At 45.5% G+C, this 22,241-nt stretch overlaps 1 protein-coding gene and 1 non-coding gene across 3 annotated transcripts in view; both read right to left on the bottom strand.

Moving 5' to 3' along the window:
• Iars1 (isoleucyl-tRNA synthetase 1) overlaps window positions 1-22,241 on the bottom strand; it is a 46,215-nt gene that overhangs the window by 4,715 nt on the left and 19,259 nt on the right. For both annotated transcript variants that reach the window (XM_060372849.1, XM_060372848.1), the window contains exons 15-30: window positions 21,517-21,590; window positions 20,211-20,405; window positions 18,250-18,336; window positions 14,878-14,961; window positions 13,964-14,108; window positions 12,282-12,402; window positions 10,966-11,057; window positions 9,607-9,684; window positions 8,601-8,722; window positions 8,130-8,232; window positions 7,822-7,905; window positions 4,874-5,048; window positions 4,312-4,424; window positions 3,279-3,374; window positions 2,230-2,406; window positions 951-1,056 (exon numbers count right to left, since the gene is read on the bottom strand). In XM_060372849.1, the coding sequence (XP_060228832.1) occupies window positions 951-1,056; window positions 2,230-2,406; window positions 3,279-3,374; window positions 4,312-4,424; window positions 4,874-5,048; window positions 7,822-7,905; window positions 8,130-8,232; window positions 8,601-8,722; window positions 9,607-9,684; window positions 10,966-11,057; window positions 12,282-12,402; window positions 13,964-14,108; window positions 14,878-14,961; window positions 18,250-18,336; window positions 20,211-20,405; window positions 21,517-21,590 (1,852 nt within the window). The remainder of the gene's footprint in view (window positions 1-950; window positions 1,057-2,229; window positions 2,407-3,278; window positions 3,375-4,311; window positions 4,425-4,873; window positions 5,049-7,821; window positions 7,906-8,129; window positions 8,233-8,600; window positions 8,723-9,606; window positions 9,685-10,965; window positions 11,058-12,281; window positions 12,403-13,963; window positions 14,109-14,877; window positions 14,962-18,249; window positions 18,337-20,210; window positions 20,406-21,516; window positions 21,591-22,241) is intronic.
• LOC132649412 (small nucleolar RNA SNORA24) lies at window positions 16,607-16,736 on the bottom strand. The gene has a single exon (XR_009587845.1). It is a non-coding gene; the product is annotated as a small nucleolar RNA SNORA24 (small nucleolar RNA).

The raw sequence follows: 22,241 nt of genomic DNA, 5'->3' as shown, positions 1-22,241 counted from the left end.
AATGGCTAAAGCAGAGTTCTCCATTAGCCTGTATGACATCAAGAGCAGGACTTGCGCCAGAGGTACTAAGGGAAAGGAGTTCTTACCCTCTGCTAGGCTTCCGCCAAGACCTCGCTGATCAGAAACACAATGCTGTTTTATTGCTTGAAGTGGGTTCCAGGCTGACACTTCTATGGTATCTGACCTCATTACTGCCATGCAGCCATGAGTGGGTCGCCCGCTTTCTTACATTACTCTTGACACTACTGGGCAGAGGGGCTTGCTGCCGTAAAGTTATGACGAAACTTGGTCTGTGCTACTCTATGACACAGTGGGGATTGAGTACCCTAAGCCTAGCTTCACTGTTTGGCCTTTGGTGTGGGCACCAGTGGAGTAATAGTTGCTTGGTTTTCTCTGTTTTCTTCCCTGATGGATGGAACAGATCAATTATTGTCTTAATAACTTTATTTGCTAAGTTGTCCCTGTCCTGATGTTTTCTCCAGAGAAAGCAGAACTTTGTTGAGGCACTTCTCTGCAGATTTGGGCTAATTAAAACAAATCTGGAATCAGAGGAACTGTCCACCACTTGGCTTCAAGGTTCCTCGTGGACCCTCTTACCTCTGCGGATAAGAACCTCACATTTGCTTTTGCACAGAATATGCAGGGTGTTAGGTAGACTCAGCAGGACAAACATGGAAAAGCAATGCTGACTCCAGCTTGCAATAAGCCCATTACCCATTATCTACAGAAATCTTTAAGGCAGTCATCAGAGCATTGGTAAAATTAAATAATGTTTGCATTTTGTCACCCAAATGAGTTCTTTAGATAATGGATTCTTGTAATCTCAACTCTTGGGAGGTAGAGGCAAGAGAATAGTGAGTCCAAGACTGAGCCACATAGTAAGAGCACATCTCAAGGGTAGTAAGTAAATAAAACAAGCCACACACAGCACAGGCTTCATTTGCACTTACCTTGCTCACTGCCATTTGCACAAATGTTAAGGTTCACATAAGCACAGGCAGGACCAGGCACACATGATCCCCTGGTGAGTGTGATTTCCAGCTCGGACCCCTTTAACTGAGCAGACAGCATGTGATTAGCAGCTGCGTGGCTGTGCTGGGCCCCACAGCAAGTCACACAGACGCTGCTTAATAAGAAAAAGCTCCAGGCAAGCCCTGTAGCCATAACTCACTCAGCCCCTCACCTGGGCTCTTAAAGATGCTGCTTTCTAATTATATGATATATGGTCCTTTTCACAAAGTCCAGTGGGTAAGCAATATGTAAAATAGTGAATGAAACAATGTGTCTTTGTCACCTGAAAAGACAATTGACACTTTTGCCCCTCCTTATCTATCCTACTATTAGGAATAAGAAGAAAAATGATTGAATAAATGACCTATTCTGAACTACGGGCCAATATTTTTTCATCTCTTAGTGCCAAATTTTCATAGTAAAAGTACTAAAAGTACTACATGTAAAGAGGTCATGAGTTTGAAAGAGAGAAGCGATGGGCACATGGGAGGGTTTAGAAGGAGGAAAAGGAAGGGAGAAATGATGTAATTATATTAAGCTCAAAAAATAAACTTTTTATAAGTACTACCTGCAACAGGAAAGGCTAGCAAGTTCACAACCCACTGTCAACAAGTTAAATAATTTTTAAGTCAACTGTCACTTACTTTTAACGAAAACCAGACACCACAGCATCCTCTCTTCTAGTTTAGAGAAAATGGGTCAGCAGAGCCATCTCCCCACCCTGGCTGCCATCTCTAGGACAACTGCCATGAGGATGCTTCTGCTGCCTTCCTTCCCCTCCTCTTCTGGCCTTCCTCTCACCCCTGCCCAGAACTTACAGAGCAGTGCTCCAGCCCAAAGCCTGCACTCACCTCTCTGTAGGCACGATGCATGTGTTGGCTGCTGACAGGACCTGGAGTCACCCTGGGCATCCTGAGGGGCTACCCTGACTGGCTTCGCTGTGGGAGGACTCACCCTAGGAGTGGGCAGCACTACCCCCTGGGCACGCGTTCTGCACTGCACAGAAACAGACCGCTCCCTGCTTCCCGACTATGGATATAAGGAAACTAGCTGCCTCATGCTCCTGTCATGAGCCTTCTCCACCACCAGTTCTGTTTGTCAGAATATTTTATCATGGCAAATAAGACAGTACGCTGAAATTCATCAGGATTTAACCGTACAAACATAAGGCAAAACCCCGTATGGAGCACCAGTATTTCCACACAACTTGGAACTCACCTGTGTTTGTTCTTGAATAAGGACATTATCTGATGTAGGAACTGGATATGGTTTCAAGGGAGCTTTGATAGTGGCAAATATGAAGTCAGTGTGGCTTTCAATGACATTGTTCAAGTATTGGCCTTCAGATTTTGCTTTATAATAAACTGATATTTCATCAGTTGGAACCAGATTGCACTAAAACAGAATACAGAAAAACTTAAGCACATTTTGCTCACAAAAACTATAGGTTCTGTCGAATGAGAACAAGAGTGTTGAACTGTCATGGAAGGACGTGCCTGCCCATTCTCCTCAGGTCACATGTAAGACTGGAACCTGCTGCTTTCTGTTCTTTTACCACTTTTCTTTTGGGGGCAGAAGGCGTAGTGTCTTTCCCTAGTGCAATCAGCCCCTGATGAGTGCCAAAACAAATGACTGCAAACCTACCTGCAAAGCTCTGAACCAGGACGTAAGTGCCAGCTATGTGCTAAAGCGCCCTTCTCAGACCGAACCCTGGGCTCATGAGGCTAGGTTTGGGGAGGAGCACCTATGGAAGTCCTCCTAGTTGGCACTGTCTCCAGGAGTAAGAGCTTTCTGACTCTCAGACCTCCTAGGCTCAGTGATGCCTTTTCCTGCAGGCAGAGGCGCGTGCCCCTTCCTCACCTCCCTTACCAAGGAGAACCATGCCATTCTGTGCAGACCCAGCAATCTCTCTCCTCAGCTAGGAGCCCTCCACACTGACTCTGTCTTCCTTGGACACCTGTCATCTCTGGTTACCTTCTGTAGCAGCCAGAGCCATCTTTCTGGAAGATAATTTTGTTGAAGGGATCTGAAGAAGGATGGGCTAAAAGTGCTGGTCAGAGAAAGTGAGTGGTACCCAGTCAGGGAGTGGGCAGGGAAGGACGGAGGGGCCTGACTTTCCTCCAGAGTAAAATCAGCGACTACTGATTAATGAATCATCAATTGATAACTATTATTTATACTGCCTGCCTTGTCTGTCTTCCCCAACATCCAAAATAAAACCAGCACAAAGCAAAAACTAGAGCTTATTCCTAAAAAGACAAACTGACCTTCTTGCGAAGTTTCTGGATGCGATTGATGACTTCCCGGGCCATGCCTTCATCCACCATCGACTGGTCAGGTGTGACATCCAAGAGAACTAAAGCCTATACAAGGAACAGTGCACATGACAATGAAGTAAGAGCACTGCCTCCTTTTAACTTGGTGAAACAGAGCTACGGTTGGCAGGTGGGACAGTGTCCTAGAGATTGATTCTGGAACCACCATAGTGGAAGGAGAAAACGGACTCCTGTGAGTTGTCCTCTGACCTCCATACACATGCTATGGCACCTGCACCCACATACCCATGAACGCAACTGTAAGAAATAAATGTTTAAAAAAAGACAAGTTGGGGCTGGAGAGATGGCTCAGAGGTTAAGAGCACTGGTTGTTCTTCCAAAGGTCCTGAGCTCAAGTCCCAACAAATGCACTGTGGCTCACAATCATCTATGAGATCTGGTGCTCTCCAGCAGGCACACATGCAGGCAGAATAAGGCATATATAGTAAATAAATTTATAAAAAAAAAAAAGTCTTTTAAAAAGCTCAGTAAAACTAGGTTCAAGGGCTGGAGAGATAGCTCAGATTGCTGATCTTGCAGAGGACTCAGGTTCAGTTTCCAGTACCCACACGAAAGCTCACAACCTTTCATGATGCGTTTTAAGGGTTTATTTTTGTGCAACTCAATAATTATGTCCTAATTATTCCTAAGAACAGATCACAAAATGCTTACTTAGGTATCTGATAAACAAATGCCAAGAATAAGGACCCATACAGAAGTTCAACAGAGCAGCTCTAACAGGAATTAACTGATACGTGTGTGAGGCAGGTGTAAAACACACTCTTACATTCACACCTATTAGTCATGAACATTCTCGGAGGATGGGGATGGTGCTCAAGCCTGCAATCCTGGCACTCCCCAGAAAGGGGGTAGGAGTTCCAGAATCGTCTCAGCTACACAATGAGCCCAAAGCTGGAGAGGGCCATACAACTGGGGGTTACCAATAAATAAATACAGAACAATCTCTGAGAGAACAGAAAAATACCTGAGCGTCAGAGTGTGCTTCGAACTGCGCCGTCCCTCCCGTGGCCTGGTCAAAGGTATACATGAGGCGGATGTCTTCTTCATGCAGTTCATGGCCTTCCACAACAATGCTCCCTATGGGAAAGCAGACTCCATCAGTCCTCTTCTACTGCCTGCTTTAGCAGTGTGCCCTCCTCTGATGACACCGGTGTTCTGCCAGCTAGCAAGGGCTGGTGCCAGCGAAATGAAGTTTGGGTACTGTGTCTACGCAGTGCAAGCAGCAGGAAGTGCGGGTGGCGGGTGGCGGCTGACGTGACGGACCACCTTCAGGAATGCCTACTCCACTAAGGCTGACCGTGGAAGTGCATGTAAGCAGAGGAAAGAAGGTGAACTCTGACATGGCACCAGCACCCAGGGGCTACAACAGGAAGCTGGACACCAGTCACCTGCCTAGCAAATTTCCTGGAATTTACACCTGCTGTCTTAATGAATAGGATGAAGGTTTTAAGGAAGACATGAAAACCTCCCACAGGAGCCTAAGTATGAAGCAGCCACTGGGCTGAGACATGAGGGCAGACACCCACCGCTCTTCTGGAACTGCTCCAACTCCTCACTGCTCAGCTGCTTGATGGCCATCATCACTGCCTTAAAGGCTCCCTTCAGACGCTTCCCAAGGACCATGTGATCTGGTTCTGCCCTTAGTCGAATACCATACTTGTTTTTATCAGTAGACAATGTAACTTTTCGAACATTTAATTCCTATAGTGGATACCAAAGGAACAGCAAAAATGTAAGCCACAAAAATCTGTTTCACATAAAACATGTAGATGAACATTCATACCAAGACTATTCAAAAGAGACAAAGAGCAGACATAACCCAAATGTCAGTCAACTGTTGAATGGGTGTGGCTGGGATGTGGCTCAGTGGGTAATGCCAGTCTGGCAAGCACAAGGCCCAGGGTTGGATCCCCAGCACCACACAGTGAACAAAGCAGGCATGACGAGGTAAGTGCCCTATAGTTTATACACACAATGGAGTATTTAGCAACATAAAGGAATTAAGTACTATCCTTCGCTAAAATGTGGATGAACTATAAAAACACTATCCTAAGCAATACAAGCCAGACACAGTTAGGTTACAAACTATACATTTCTACTTATATGACATGTTTAAAGAAGGCAAATCCACAGGCAGAAAATACAGTCAGACTGCTGGTGAACAATCAGAATGTAACGAGCAAACAGATGAATGATGAGGGAGACTGGCTTCCTTTGTAGGAAGATGAAATGTTCTGATTTTGACAATATGTGCAATATACGAATACATTTAGAATATATGTGGAATGACAGAAATATGATGCTCTATCAAAACCAATCAAGTGAGGTGAGCATCTGAAAGATGCCAAGGCTCTGGTTGGTGCATGGCTTTAACTTCAGCACTCACGGCACGAGGGATTTTTGGATCTCTGTGAGTTCAAAGACATCCTGGTCTACACTGAGACTCTGTCTCAAAACAAAAACCAAAAACTATAGTAGGGATGAGAGAAAGAAAGAAAAGGGGTGGTGGTGGGAGGCTGAAAATCACACTCATGTCTCAGAGGTAAACTTGCACAAGCAACTCTGGGCACCACCACTAACCATTCTTTAACCAGGTATGAAGTCAAGAGTACTTCATGACGGTTATGTTAGTGACATATTCCCATGAAACGGAACGGTGAGGATACAGCAGGAGACATATTAACAGACAGTTCAAAGTAAGGCAAACAGCAGGCATCACTGAGTTTTTCTAGTCTATCTAGGTGGATTAAAGGGTGATGAAGGCCAGGTGTGATAATGTATATATTGTCAGCACCTGGGAGGCTGAGGCAGGAGGCCCACTCTTGCCTAGCTACAGAGCAAGTTCAAAGCAAACCTATGCTATAGAGTAAAACAATGTCCCAAAAATCATGCCTATACACAAAAGTGATCAGGCTGGAGATATGTATACACAACAATGTGTGTACGTGTATGCACAAGACATCAGGTTAGGAGATGTAATCTCGCTTTCTGGCTTCTAAAGAGCGTCTAAAACCCTCAAGCAATTAAAAATCAAATCCAGGCCCAATGGTGGTGCTGGTGCACACCTTTAATCTCAGCACTCAGGGGGCAGAGGCAGGTGGATCTCTGTGAGTTCAAGGCCAGCCTGGTCTACAGAGCAAGTTCCAGGACTGCCAGGGCTACACAAAGAGAAGCCTTGTCTCAAAAAAAAAAAAAAAACAAAAAACAAAAAACAAAAAAACCAAACAGACAAACAAACCAAAGAGCAAATTAAAACTTTTCTTTAATTATGTACTTCAATTACCTGTGAAAAACTAAAATCATATTTATTTTGAAACAGGAATGAATTTTAAAATTTGAAACATTTGTTTTAAAAACACCACAGAATGCAGATTTAAGTGGATCAGTGAGAGGATCAGAGGGATTCTAAGGAGACACTTACTTGTACCCACTCCTGGCCCTCAGCAGACTGCTGAGACAATGCACTGAAAAGATTGCTTTACCCTGCAATCCCGTATTGTGTGAAAGGAACAACCCCACCCAAAACTTGGCAGACAGGAAATGAACACAGAGTTCTGACAATGTAAATGAACAGTGTGTTTTGATGGCTCTGGGCTATTCCTATTATAAGACCATAGCTTGGCTATAGAAAAGGCAGGAAGACACCAGGAGTCTTTCTCTTCCTGGTTTGTCTTTATTAGTTTCAGGCTCCTATCTTTTAAGGTACAGGAAAATAAGCATCCTGTGAATTTAATGCATTACCCAGCTACCAATACTGTGCTCTATTCTTCTGAAACCAAACTCTACTCCTGAAATCCATCCAACATACGCATGCGCGCGCGCGCGCACACACACACACACACACACGTACACTGAGTGCAGAGACACTTAATATCCACATACTGAAATGTACATAGATACACTCATCTTGTGCAATGAGAACCCACAATTCCTCAAATAAAATATTTAAATAAATTACGAGGCAGTCAGACACAATATGAGATACATTTTAGAACTGGGGGTTGTGACATAAGCCATAATCCCAGCACATAGGAGGCCAAGACAAGATAACTGAATGGAAGACGGGCCTACACTGCAAACAAGACCCTGCCCTGCCCCCAAGGCTATGACAACTACGTATGTAATGAGCTAAAACCACATATGTAATGTGTACATGTGCATAACTGTGTAAACTCCCAGGGACCTTCCTCAGAGGGCAAGTGAAACCCTGGAGACAGAGAGGATGGACACTGGCCCACCTTTTATCACAACCATACTATGCCTAGGCATTTACAAACAGTAAATGGCTACTATTTCATCATTTGAAGAAGCAAAGCTTTTCTGTTCATTATAAATATTTATTCGGAGGAAGAGAAATATAAAAGAGTAAAGAAATCCACTCATCACGTAAAATTTTATGAATGATTATGCACACAGCAATTTACAAAAGAATCATTTTCCCAAAAAATCTGGCTAGGCCCATCATTGACCTTACCTCAATGATATACTTCTCCAAGGACCTGATATCCTCAAGAGCTTCTGGGTCTTGGTGGATAACCACAATTTCCTTCAAAGGGTACTAAAAGGGAGAGGAGGGGGAATGAACTAAGAGTCAATTCCTCCAAACGGTAAAATGCTGAATACTCATCTAGCTGAAGTTCACCTGAATGTTTAGCTAAACCAGTGACAAGCCATTCATAGCTCACTGCAGAAAGGACACGGAATTATGCCACTACCGGTCTACATTAACATTTCCTAAGACATACGTCTGTGTCAATCCAATATCGAGACAAAGTTTCAAACCTTTATTGGAATAGTTTTCCGGTCTCTTATCACTCTTCCAAGTTCAATCACGGACTGCATTCTTGACACTGCATTCTCGGTTTTCTTGTCAATCAGCTCCTCTCTGGTTGATAAACCCAGGAATATGAAAGATTATTACTTTTCAATGGTGAAAATCTGAAACAGTGTGTTAGGTGAGGAAAAGGATCAGGCCAGGTCTCCAGTGACACCTGAGAGAGGGCACCACTCACCGCCACCTCGAGGGGCACACAATGAGCCCCCAGGCTACCCAAAGGTTGTGTTTACATAGCCTCCTACCACTTATCAAGGTGGGCTTCTGCAGCCGAGGAGGAGCGGCTTCAGCCTCTAGGGGTTCAGGAGGTGGAGCAGGGAAATGAGTCCTCTCCCATTCCTTCCTGCAGGGTTTGGGGCCCCACCTGTACTTCTTCCCCTTCCCATGGCCTAGGTGATGCCTCTGTATTTGATTCCTACCGAACACGTGGTAGCATGAGGTAGTGGATGCTGAGCGTATCCTTGTCCCGGACAGAAACAGGGTCAATCAGCATCTTTAGGTTCTGGTACATCAACTCAGTAAGAAACGGTGTGTAAGGGGCCTGTATGAGGATGGAGGAGAAAATATCATTCAGATACATCCAATATCAGTTGATCTCACTTAAACTGAGAAACGAAAACCAGTCACTTTAGAGAATGATACAGCAATACACAAATATAGGCTAGTTATTAGATATCCCCTTTCAAGGACAAATGGCTACAGCAAAAGACTCAAAATTGCTCTGGATGTATCGCCACCCAAAAACCAAACCAAACCAGGAGCCCTTGAACTAGTTCCAGTCAAGTCAATATGCACAAAGATTGAATATCATAAAGCCTAAAAGCTGTATTTGCAAGCAGAAAACCCACACTTGTATCACAGGATACAGGTGTATAAAGCTAGATGTGGACAGCACCAAGATTTTGTATAAGGGCAAATTCTCCCATGTGTGTTACAGACTTAACAGAAGGCTTGCTGTATAGTACACAACACTATTAGAACAGTAGAACAGGATACAGGAAACTGAAGTAGCAGCCTCCTACTCCTATGCCATTTAATTAATAGTTTAACAGGAATCCATGTCAAACAATTAGGCATTTTTTCTATCAGTGCTAAGTTTTGATATGCTGAATCATTTAAGTATGAGTTCAGGAATCTCTTCATTATTCACATTTACAGAATGTATTACCAAGGTTTATGTCTTCCCTCCCCGAAGAGTAGACTGATCCCTGATTAAACTGCTGACTGCCAATAACTAAGCACCCAGTATTTCTCAGCTTGTATTCCGACTAGGGCTTAGACACAGGAGCTATTAAAATTTCTGAAAAGGGGCCACAGACAGAAGCTGCTTTGATGACTTCTATAGAAAACGGAGAGAAGGGGAGGGTACCGCGGCAAGAGGGTCCCTGTAGGTGGCTCAGTCTGCACGGGGCCTGAGTATCTCACCATCAGTCTGCACAGGGAAAGCAGGACGCTGAACAAGGTCTCCAGGGCCATAACGCAGTCTTCCATCCCATTCTCACCCTAAAGAGTCAAAGAGCAATCAACAGGAAATTGCTAGTAGTTAAGTGTGTCATCAAAACAGACGCTTATTACAACCTACAGGGACTATGTAGTACACAGATGGGAAGGGGACAGAGTAAGGAGAAATGGCCATGACCATCAGCCCTGGGGCCATGCAGGGCAGTGAGAGGCCAGCATGGGACAGCAGTCTGCTGTATCCCTAACCATCTCTACTGGAGGTCAAAAAATGGGGAAGCGGCTCTGTAATCAGGAGCCCAAGACTGACCATGGACTTGAAGGTAGGGAGGAGGGGAGACGAATTCCAATGTAACAAGGACTTAGGTGAAAGATTTTGCTTAAAACAAACCAAACCATATATCCTCTGTGCTTTTAAAGTAACTGCTGATTTGTGGTAGGAAAAACCTGTCTGCAGTAAGGAACTTCTCACAAGCCAGTATGTTCAGAGACCAGCAGCCATGCTATGCTCATCCGAAAACCCCGGCAGCTAGGAGCAATTCTGCCCACAGCAAACACCTGCTCACTGTCTCTTTGCGTGGAGACAGAAACAAAGAGGTGCCCTGTTAGGAAGCTCTTTCCTCTAGATTAAAACACTCCCCCCAGGAGCAAGGCTGAGAAGTACAGAAGCAAGGCAAACCCCTAACTCTCTGGGAGCCCCTCCCGCAGGTTTTATAAACAGAAACAATTTCTGTGGGGTCATTCCACCCAGCCAAACTGCCTCCAAGTTGTGTAGGAGCTGCAAGAAAGATGCTTTTGTGGGCTGTCACCGTGCTGGAACGGGCTTCTTGTTGATGAGCAGCTGCTGCTGAGTCATTGATTCTCCTATAACCCCTCATCCATTCTCTATAAGGAACCCCAAGAAACTTACTGGTTCACACAGCTAGACCTGGATGGAGGCCATTTCTTTGGCTGTCATTGATACACTATCTAGGATGAAGAGACATTTGTTCACGTCTCCCCAAAAAAGTCACACAATAGTTTCTTTTAAGGATTATAGCCGTACTTGATGAAATATGGCTTGCAGAATTCTAAGAGGTCTGCTCAGTTTAGACCTGCACCGACGTGAACACTTCACTCCTAGTGACATGTCCACAGTGTGTTATGAAAATATACAGAATGACTTTTAGAATTCTGAGGTCCCATCCTACCAAACTGCACTCACTACAGTTAACATACATAAACAGAAGAAACCTTCAGAATAGAGCATTAACCTTTTTCTCTCTCTTTTTTTTTTTTATTGACCCCCAAAACTTCAGACTTTTTGCTAGTCCCATCAGTTCTTACCTTTAATCTTCTCCGGTTCATTCGGACATACCAATTGGTCAGAATATCTACAAACTTGACCAGGCGAGGGACCACGGTATATAACCTGTAAGCTAAAAGTAAAGATGCCAGTCAGGCAGCCCAGGGCAGGCCTTGGACTGGGAGAACTAGATGATAAAGAATTAGCAGGTCCCTCATTCCAGGGACTCCCCTCCCTAAGGAAACAGTGAGAATCAGATTCAACCAATCTAATGGCTCATGTTTCAAAAACACATGACAGGGTAGCCAAAGTGTTGAGGGGCACACAAAACTGATACTGAGCTACAAGGGGAAACCCACACAAGTGAGAAAAAGTGAACCCCTATTCTGTGGGACTATGTAAGATGGTGTGTACAGGCATTTAGACGGCACCAGCAGAACCTGGCTTTACACCACTGCGCTGTCTCCGGCCCTAACTAGAAAGCAGCAGGAAGCTTGCCTTGGATGCTGAGGAGATATTCTCATTGTGCCACAGGGACGCTGCTCAGCACCTTATCATCACAGCACGCCCCGCTGAGGGGAATGACCCAGCTGAACTGCTGACAGCACCACTGCTGCACCACTGCAAGATGCTGGTCTCACTGTGGTTCCTAGAAACCAGAATTCAGGACCACACACTTCTGGATATGTGGTTCCGGCGACTGAGGCTTTGTCTGCTGGAGAGGAAAAGCCAGTCCACACTATGCTAAGAGTTCACCACACTTTACTTTCTGGGAAGCTTGAGATTCCTGTGTTCAGGTTCCACCTCCTCAAGAGTATGTAACTCTCACAGATAATGAGCACAGGAAGCATGGAGACAGCAGCAGCTCTTCCCGAGGGAATGACCGTAACTGCCAACTCCCACAGGACACCACCACCGCCCTGTAGACAAGTTCTCTCCTGATCTTGTTGATGGGGAGAGGGGAACATGCTGGGACTTAGTCTGGGCCAGGAGCTGCCTCCCATGCACGACCCTCATCAGACACTGATCTATCTGTTCCTAAGCAGACTGGGTTCTGTCCTAGGCGTACAATCTCTAGGTTCAGCTTCAGGAGAAGTCATGGCTGCTGGTGTGGAAAGATGGCAGGGTCTCGGACAATCCTCTGCACAAGAACAGGTCTGCACGCCTCAGACAAAACTCCCCTGAGCACTGAAAATGCCTACCAAAACTATACTTCTGGGTTAATGTGAAGAAATGATCTGTGTTACCTCTCAAAGTTTCTTCTATGTTAATAAGGGAAAACATTTAAGACACCAAAAGAATAATTATAGTCAGAAAACAGTCCTCACTACAGGGAAGACAGCGTACGAAGACTCACCTGCCATTTCTGTCTCAAAGAAGCCAACGAGTGACTGCATGAAGGACAGAATCCAGCGGTCAGTGATGTTCGGGCTCTCTCTGACTGTGTGCTCGTTGTACAGGAATTCCACTTCCTCTTCCTACAGACAGACATTTGGTAAGAGGCTCACATGCACAAAGGCTGAACTAATACCAGAGGAAAAACGAATTTAATTTTTTATTTAAGTGTGTGTGTGTGTGTGTGTGTGTGTGTGTGTCTATGCTGCCTGTGCCATGGATGTTGGAAGAGGGCACTGGATGCCTGAAGCTGGAGTCAGTGTGTCACATAATACAGGTGCCAGGAACCAAATCCAGGTCCTCTGGAAAAACAGCCAGTACTCTTATCTGCTCACCATCTCTCCAGGCCTACCAAATGCTTTCCATCAATAAAATGGAAGGAAATAACGAAAATAAACATGACCCCAGGCCCTGCTAGTGAGCTAAAATCTGACAGCCAGCAATATTCAGGACAAGCACTATCAAATGCTCAATGAATTGTCTTGACCTGAAACCCTTCAGATCTCCTCCTTTTAGCTCTGCAATAGCCTCCACAATGATCCTGGAGGCATCTCATCTGCTCCTGTTCTGCAAACTGAAGCCACTGAAAGCTGTGCTTCTCAGGCAGCAGCTTGTTGGCAGAGCAAGGTGAGGATTATTCGCTTGGGTCTGAGCTCCTCATGGTGGGTGCAGCCTTGCTATGTATAGATAGGCCTCTTCGTGGCAAGTGTGAGTTTCACACCAATAGATGTCTGAAGAGCATGCGAGCTTCAGGAGGGCTTTCCCTACCTGGCATGTGTAGCAGAGCTGGCGTAACTACAAAGAGAGGAATGCTGAATAAAAGCCAGAGAAAGCTGCCTGCCCGTCTGAATTTCCAGGGAAGCATGAGCCCTGGAAGTCCTGTATGAACACTACTGTTTTGTTCTCAGCAGAAGAAAGAGCTAGGCTGGATTCAGAAGCAGCAGAAGCAAGAGGCTGGCTGGCTCACTGTCCTACTTGCTACCTTGTGGGCTGCAAGGGTCACTCACTCAGCAGGGAGTTACCAACACTTCCGGTAGGTGCTGGGGGAAGAGGCCGAGCCCAGCGGGGCCCACCATAAAACTGCATGCAGTGCAGTAACGCATGCTAGTGATAAAGATCCTGGGCATTGACAGTGCTCGGAAGAGGGGGTCACAGACCGACGGCTTCTCGGAACGGGAGTCTGAGGGCTGAGATGATGGAAGGCCAGTCTGAAACACAGGTTCACAGACGCCCCAACCTCTACTCTCAACCCTCAGCCCACTCAGAGATGCTGTCATTCTAGGTCTCAGCTCAACACTTCCCCACATAATCTTCTCTGACCACACTCAAGAAGAGCATAACCCCAGGGTCTGCCTGTGCCTTTAGGTAACTGTCTGTCTGTAACTGACTCTACTGCCTGTGATTCCACATTCAACATGGGCTCTTCAAGACAAAGAACTGGCTGACCAAACTACAACACACCTCTTTGTACAGAGGAGGCCATGTCCTACAGAGGACTAGACCCCTCTTATAAGGCACCATCATGTAAGGCTTCCTCATGGCTCTGGGTTATCCAACAATAGCAGACAGCAGAAGAAACTGGCCTCAAGGTCGCACACAGTCCAGCCCTATAGCTCAGCATACACAGGCCAGTGTGGTCCATACCTTCTGCAGCCTAAAGACATTCTGGATGAAGAAGCGGTATGCATTGTACCACGGGAGCAGCACGTCCTTCAGGACATCCCGCACACCTTCCTCTTTGAAGCGGAGGTTTTCTGCTCTCACCACGGGGGAATTGATCAGGTATAACCTGGAAGGAGAGAATTTACCCAGACAGTAAACCAAATATTGCTCCTGTAACACTGAGAAGGCAAACATTCTAGCTCTTCTTCAGACCACATCCATCTTTCTCCTTCTATTTAAGACAAAGAAGTAGCTCAAACTCTACCTTCCTACCACTGAGGCACAGTACTCACACACTGGCCCCATTGTAAGTGCACGCAGGTTCATGAGGAGCTCTGCCACACTCAGGAGGCCAAGGCTCACTGCGGAGAACAGCCCAGCGCAATGGACAGTGAGTCCAGGGAGGGCCAGCCTTCTATCTCCCGGCCAGAGGGAACTGTGAAAAGGTGCCCAGCATGGGCCTGGGCTCTCTAGGCTTTTACAACCTAAATAGGATAGATTTCAGGAGCATGACTATTTCAGACAGTGGCTAAAAGTTCTCTAAAACGCCATATTAATGTATTTGTTCTGGTGTAAATAGGTCTCATATGGCTTTGCAAATACAAGACAAGAAAAAGCAAGCAAGGAAAAAAAAAAGATAATTCTGGCTTTAATGCCAACAAGATGGAGAACCTAAAGAGGGGACAACCTACACCCCCCTGGGAGGTCATGGACAGGTCACGGTATCCAGGACAGTTTCCAGTTCTCAAAGGCTCCTAGGTTTGAATATTACCAACTATAAAGATTCAACTCCCCACAGACAGGCCCAACGCTAATAGCAGAGTTATACAGTACAGCAATCTGAGAACTGTGACAGCAGGACAGGAAGCACACAGGAGCAAATGACAGCTTCCTACCTGAGGGCATCGGCACCATATTTATTGATGATAGAAACTGGATCTGGGTAGTTCTTTTTCCGTTTGCTCATTTTTTGGCCATCACTTGTAAAACAAAAAGTAGATACCAATTAAATGAGCAACATGGCTGGTCTTTATATATGGATGTGGACCGCACGCAAACACACAATTGTAAAGGGAAAGGAGGACCTAAGACATAAGCTAGTGCAACACAGTGGCGGGTGGCTTTGCTTTCATTTGTTGCTTCTTTTACATTAAATTAAATTGTTACTGTGTATGCACATTTGCCTAATTTATGTGTGTGTGGGAGGCACGGGTCATGACACTCATGCAGAGATCAAACAACTGTGTGGAGTCAGCTCCCTCCTTCATCTTTTGTGTGGGTTCCAGGGATCCAAGCCAGTCATGTTGCCAGGCTTGTACAGAAACTGTCTTTACCTACTGAGCCGTATAAAGTCTTTTAATGCCATGGTACATCTATGTCTTTATGGGGGTTTCAAGGTGGGCTGGAGTAGGAAGATGTACTAGCATTTACTCCAGAGAAACTGGGAACAGGGATGGACAGGTAAGTGTAGTTATAAGGAGAAACAATGTCCGTGGTGGTGAAAACATTTAATGTCATAGCTGTACTGGTGAATACAGTAATCTACACAAGTGAGAAAGTTGAATACTCGGGATGTGTGTGTGCCGTGGTGTGTGCATGGAGGTCAGAGGGCATCTGTGATTAGCTAGTTTTCTTCTTCCACCTTAACAGTGGTTCTGGAGAATGACCTTAGGTCATCAGGCTTGCAGAGCAGTGCTCTGCATGCTGAGCCATCTCACCAGCCAAGAAAACCACTAAAAGGCAGGAATGGGGGTGCAGCTCAGAGGCAGAGCATGTAGGAATCTCAGTAGCAGTAACGGGAAGGGGAGGAGCCACTTTACAGGGCCTGACGCCTATGTCCAGAACAGAGTTTACTCTGTATTTTCTGTTTCAGAGCCATGTCACACTGCTCTGACGAGCGATGTGCTATGCATGGCAGTGTACATGCAGGCCTGGCTAAAGACAAGCGTGTACGATCCGGTATTACTCTTCCTCTTCATACAGATTTGAAGCAAGGTGTTTGTGTGGGCAAACACTCTTTCACTTAAAATGTTTGTTAAATTTCCTAGAAACATTTTAATAATAGCTCGGAAAACCATGTTAACAGCTAGGACTTTGTTTTGTTTTCTTTTGTTTTGGGGCTTTTCGAGACACAGGGTTTCTCTGGCTATCCCAGAACTAGAACTCAGAAATCCACCTGCCTCTGCCTCCTGAGTGCTGGATTACAGGTATGAGCCACTACTACCCTGTGGGCTGGGTTCTTCCTAATTTGATAGAAACTCGAGTTATCTAAGAGGAAACCAAAATTGAGAAAGTGCCTCTTTTGGACTGTAAACAAGCATTTTCTTGATTAATGATTCTTGTGGGAGGGCGAGGCTAATGAAGAATGTGCCACCCCTGAGCTGATAGTTCTGGCTGGTGTTGAGAAAACAGCCTCAGCAAGCCATGGGGAACAAGCTAGCAAGCATTCCTCCATGGCCTGTGCTTCAGCTTCTGCCCTGACTCCTCAGCGACGGAGCACAGCCTGAGATTTGAAAGATGAGACAAACCTCCCTCAAGCTGTTTTTGGTCAGGGTGTTTTATCACAGCAGGAGAAACCTTAAGGCACACGCCCAGGAACTTGGCATCCCAGGGCTTAACAGTAAAGAATGTTACTTGTGCAAATCAGAATCTGGTACCAACTAAATGGTGACAGCTTTGCCAAAAACAAAAATATGCTCTTCTATGGCTAGGGAGGAAGGCTGCCACAGCAGACAGGCCCTAAACATACATGGAGAGTTACTGCTCATCTTTACTAACTGAATAGAGACAATGGAACCAAAGGAATTCTAAGACACTACTACAATTAAGAAATAATTCTCCATAGGAGGTGAAGGCCCTGGGAGGAGTCTGGTGTGGTGCCGTGGCTCGGCACCTCATGTTTCCTCATGTATTACAAAGAAGACAATAAAAACCCACATGTCAGGAGTGAAACACAAGCTAAGTAAATGTAATTATCACTAGTGATAGCACAAGAAGCACTGTGCGACTACTAACCCCATCTGGGTGTCAGGCCTTGCTGTCTCCAGGAGTCCTGACCACTATGTAGTCTTCTTATTTGGGAGAGGCAGAGAACGGACAGGACAAGAATGTCAGTAAACTTGGGTGTGGAGGGCATGAAGTCCTTGTGCTCACAGAAAAGCACTAGGGAACCCAGGAAATGTTAGCACAAGGGCTCGTCTCTGCCAGGGAGGAACACTGTCTATCCCTTTTCCACCCGAAGGAAAAGGCGCTGCAGTGAGGAGCACCAGTTATGCTCAAACCTGTATGAAGAGGAAGAGTAATACACGCTTGTCTTTAGCCAGGCCTGCATGTACACTGCACCAGTTAACGGCCTGGTGATCTGTGCTATCTCTAGGGCCAGGCCTCTCCCAAATCCAGACTATTTGATTTATCCCAGACTCTACTTCCCTAAACCTTTATCTTTACCTTTGTTTCTCCACCCACCCATCCTTAGGAGAGATGTCATAGTGCTTTACAGCCTGGTGACCTCTAGGCTATCTCTATGACTGAGACCCTAGACCCTTAAGCTAGAGAACCCAACTTCATGGTAGAGGTCTCATGTACTTTCTAAAACAGTTTCCATGTTGTTATGCTTTAAGTTTATTGTATATACGGGACTGAGCCAGAAAACGTTTTTCCAAAATTGTACTGTATTTAAGTATGTCTAAAACAAACTGCCTAGGGTCAGATTCCAGAAATTTGAACAAGCACCAGCTACGTAATGTTGAACCAGATTTCCTTCTTGCTTCCTCAGACAGATTTTTTCCTCCGCATTTACAGAGGACAGCACACAGGAAGATAGGCAGGGCATGGAACCAAAGCACAGACCTGTAATTTCAGCCCTTGGAAGACGAATGCAGATGGTAAGCCTCAGGAAAACAAAATAAAGGGAGCAATAAGTTTGAGACAGGGAGGTGGATTTCTATGAGTTCAAGACTAGCTTAGCCTGCAAGATTAAGATCTAAACCAGCAGGGCTGCACAGTAACACCCTGCCTCAAAAGCAAAGGCAAAAACAAAACAAAACAAAACAAAAAAAACAAAAAAAAACACCAAAAAACAAAAGACAAGTCTTAGACTAGAAGGAAAGGAAAGGAGCAGTAGCTGAAAGTTGGTGCTAAATTCCTCTATTCAAGGAGAAAATGTGGTGAGGTTCAATTGGAACATGGCTGCTTTGAAGACAAATTTCAAGGACAGAATAAAGAGGATAGGAGCTGAAACCCATCACTCAAGAGAGGGGTTCACCTGCCTTGCCAAGATGAGTCCATTCACAATCACATTCTTGAACGGTGGTTGTCCAAAGAGGGCTGTGGCTAGCACTAGCAGGGTGTAAAACCTGAAAAAACACAACAAAGCAGAAAAATTCACTAAGGTAGGAAGGATCTAAGCATAGGAAAAGGTATATTTATTTATATATTTAGTACGAATATATTTAGTTCTGATTCATTATACCTTTTACTTAGTTTTTTGTTTTCCCTTATGGGTTATGTATGTGGAGGTCAGAGGACAGCCTGTGGGAATTGGTTCTTCCCCTCCAACCACATGGGTCTTAAAGTTCCAACTCAGGTTAGCTCACTCAGTGACAAGAACATTTACTCACTGTGCTACCTGGCTAGCCCTGTATTTTACATTTTGATAATTGTATAGTGATTGATAGAGATGCATCATGCCCCTAAATGGCAAAACAAGTTTTTCTTAAAACATCAGTCTGCAGTGAGGAGCTACAGGCAACACTTATGGGTCCCCCAGGACCAGCAGAGATGCCAATAGAGAGGTGTCATGTTTCAAACAAGATCATGAGGGGCAGACCATTTGATGACAGACACAAAAAGCACTTGCCACTTCTTACTTAAGCAGTGCTCACGGTCTTGTTTGACTTGCTTACTCCATCAGAGAGCTGATGGCCTTGTGTCATCTTGATCTGTGCTATACTTTAAGAACATCAAGGAACATAGCTGAAGAGGAGGCCTGAGCCCAACTCCTGATACAAATACCCACCCAGACATCCCTTTCTGTTCCACAGGACACCCTTGCCGAGCAGAAGGCAGCTCACACAAAGAAAGGGAACAGGAAGTAGACAGTGAGGACAAGGAAGCCACAGAGGACTTTATCAACTTTGCCTAGAGAAACAAGCTCACTCATTATCAAGTCCTCTGGCCTTATTAAAACAGGAGTCTGTGGGGCTGCAGAGATAGATGAGCAGTTAGGAGCACATACTGTCCATTCAGAGGACCAGAGATTGATTCCCAGCACCCACAGCACATGGCTCACAGCAATCTATAATTCTAGTTCCAGAAAATCAGACACCCTCTTCTGGCCTTGGTATTGCACTTACAGGTAAAAAAACAAAGAAACAAAAAAACCACACTCAAAAACTGTATATATGATGTGCGTGGTGGCCATGCCTTTAGTCTAGCACTAGGAGGCAGAGGCAGGTGGATCTCTGTGAGTTCAAGACCAGTCTGGTCTACAGAGTGTGTTCTAGGATAGCCAAGTCTACACAAAGACCCTGTCTCAAGGGGAAAAAAATGTGGGCACACATACATATGTATTAAAAAAAATTAAACAACAACAAAACCCCAAGAAATTTGTTCTTGGAAGTCCTTAACAGCTCCTTGTAGAACGTTATGGTCTGTGGTTCAGCAACACAACTGAAAAGCAGGAAACCGCAGCAGCAGTTCTTCAAGCACAACCTGCGTACAGCACCGGCAACAATGCGCACTACGTCAGGGCACAGGCCACAAAGCCAGCTCAGGAGGGGGAGGAGGATCAGCTTTTCCCAGTGAACATGACAGCACTGCTTCAGACAGGGCACTGGCTACACGAAACTAGTTCCAAAATCCTCCCACACACCTGCATTTTATTTTAGAATGTTGATAAAGGCTGGACTTCTGAACGCCCTTCCAACTAACTTCCAATTTTCAGCACCCAACCTAATGTCACTGTAAAGATGATTTAAATGTCTGGGTAAAAGAATTTAAATAAACACACTAAGAATACCCATGAAGAGAACAGAGTGGAATAATACAGTCTGCACAGTAATGATTCCTCCTGGAAAGCCAGGGTGGTGTCCACGCTGGTGGGAGGTACAGAGGGCGGAAGTCTGGCTCTCCGTATCAGCACTGGGCAGATGCGTATGGGCACTCAATGAAACACAAGTCCTGTAATGTAAAACCAACAGAAATATCTGAAGACAGAGGAGACACTTACCACCCCCTGGTCTGATCAATGCCTTCAGCAATGAAGTCTGCAGGAAAAGCGTCCTCAAACTCTCGCTTGTTCTCAAATGGGTAGTGAACCTGGGCATAGGGCATACTTCCACTCTCGAACCAGCAGTCAAACACCTCAGAGACGCGCCGCAACAGTCCTTTCCCGCAGCGGGATGGGATGGTCAAGTGGTCAATGCTGACAGACAGAAAAGTTGCCACCTCTATTCATTGTAAACAGAAGATCTTGCAGTTTAAACGCTGGTCTGACAAGATTACACATGCGTCATGCAACAATATTTTGGTGAACCAGACTACATGTAAAGTGTTGTTCCTATAAGGTTAGAACAGAGCTGACGTTTTTCTTTTGATCAGTGACATCATACAGGTGGTAACATGACATGATGCTTTATTCATGTTTGTGATGATGGGATGCAAACAAAACGACTGTGCGCAAGAACAATAGTACGGCACGTGAGAGTCCACATGGCTCACGGGAGTTAATGATGAGCATAAATCATACAATTAGCTTATGTATTTACTGGGCTCTTCCCCCCCCCCTTGTTTTGAGGCAGAACCTCATAGCCCAGGCTGGCCTTAAACTTATTATGGAGCTGTGAATGGCTCCGAACTCTTGCTGCACCGGCCTCTGCCTCGCCTCTGCCTCCTGAGTGTTGCCTATAGCAGTCACGTCTGACTTTATGTCTATTGGGATGTATACTTACTCTTTCTGTAAGCTGTGTGCATGTTTTGCTACCCACACCTATTTACACTCACATCTAGGTATCCTGACTATTTAACAGGCCAGAGCAATGAACTATCTATACCATCTAGTTGTGTGCAAGCTCACTCCAGAGTATTTGTTCAATGAGTGTGACTGTCTAATGATGCACTGCTCGGAACACACCCATGCCTAGTGGATGAATGATGCATATGTAAAAAATAAAATAAAATAAAATAAACTGTGGGCTGGAACAGTGGTGCACAACTTTCAGATGCACACTCTGGCAGGAGGCAGAGGCAGGTGGAGCTCTCTGAGATCAAGTTCAGCAGGGCCTACAAGTGAGTTCTAGGACAGCCAGAGCTATTGTGATGCCTTGCCTCCGAAGGCTGAGAACACCAGGAGCCTTCAATCTGAAAGGTCATGTGACATTTCAATCCAGGAGGGAGGAAACATCACCGCAAACCAACATGGCTAATCAACATATTTCCTAACAGACCAGAGCGTTCTAGGTGCAGGTCTGTGATTCCCTGGAGATGGCCTTACCAGGACAACAGCGGGGCAGGAGGTCAGGTATTTGGGAACTGACCTCTCTCTGTGGAGATCTGAGATTTTCGTTCCAGACAATTCTTCAAGTTCTGCCACTGATCCAACGCAAACTACCTGTCAAACGGAGACAAAAGGAGCACCCAGAGCTAAGGAGACTTGCTGAGGTCAACTAGGCAGCATTCTGCTCAGTTTTAGAGACCTGACTTTCTTTACAAGCAGGTATCTAGAGCACTCTGGGCTGCAGGACAGTTATCGCCAACAGGGCTCATGGCTCAGGCAAGACCACTGGCCGAAAGGAAGCCAGCACTGACTTTGTCCCTGTGACTCTTCTTCTGCAGGCCTGCAGCTCAGGCCCCTAACACCACAGCCACCACCTAACAGGTATTTCTGGGGATGTATCAAAACTGACCTCTGCTTAAAATAAACAAAATGTTTTAGATTATTCACATATAGCATCTTCCTCTCTTCCTTGGGCCTGAACCTGGCTCTTCAGTGTGTGATCTTTCCGAGTCAAGGCTAGAACCAAGTTCTTGTGCTTGGAGGTTCTAAAATAAAAGTAGCCCAAGTCACAAGGAGTTAGGACCATGTTCAGGTAAAGAGCTGGAGTGGAGGTAGGTGGACCAGAGAATGAGGACCACCTGACAAGGAGGGGTCAGATCAGCAGGTGAGGCTGCAGGGAAGGGCCCCTGTTTCTTGGCCTTTCTCTGCCCCTCCCCTTCAGACCTGAAAAGCTTTCCAACTCAGTAACCTCACTGTTGGCTCTGA

Source organism: Meriones unguiculatus, chromosome 19 (assembly GCF_030254825.1).
Source record: "Meriones unguiculatus strain TT.TT164.6M chromosome 19, Bangor_MerUng_6.1, whole genome shotgun sequence".
NCBI lineage: Eukaryota > Metazoa > Chordata > Mammalia > Rodentia > Muridae > Meriones > Meriones unguiculatus.
Note: the sequence above shows the minus strand (reverse complement) of the source record. Positions and strands in the feature narration are given on the sequence as shown.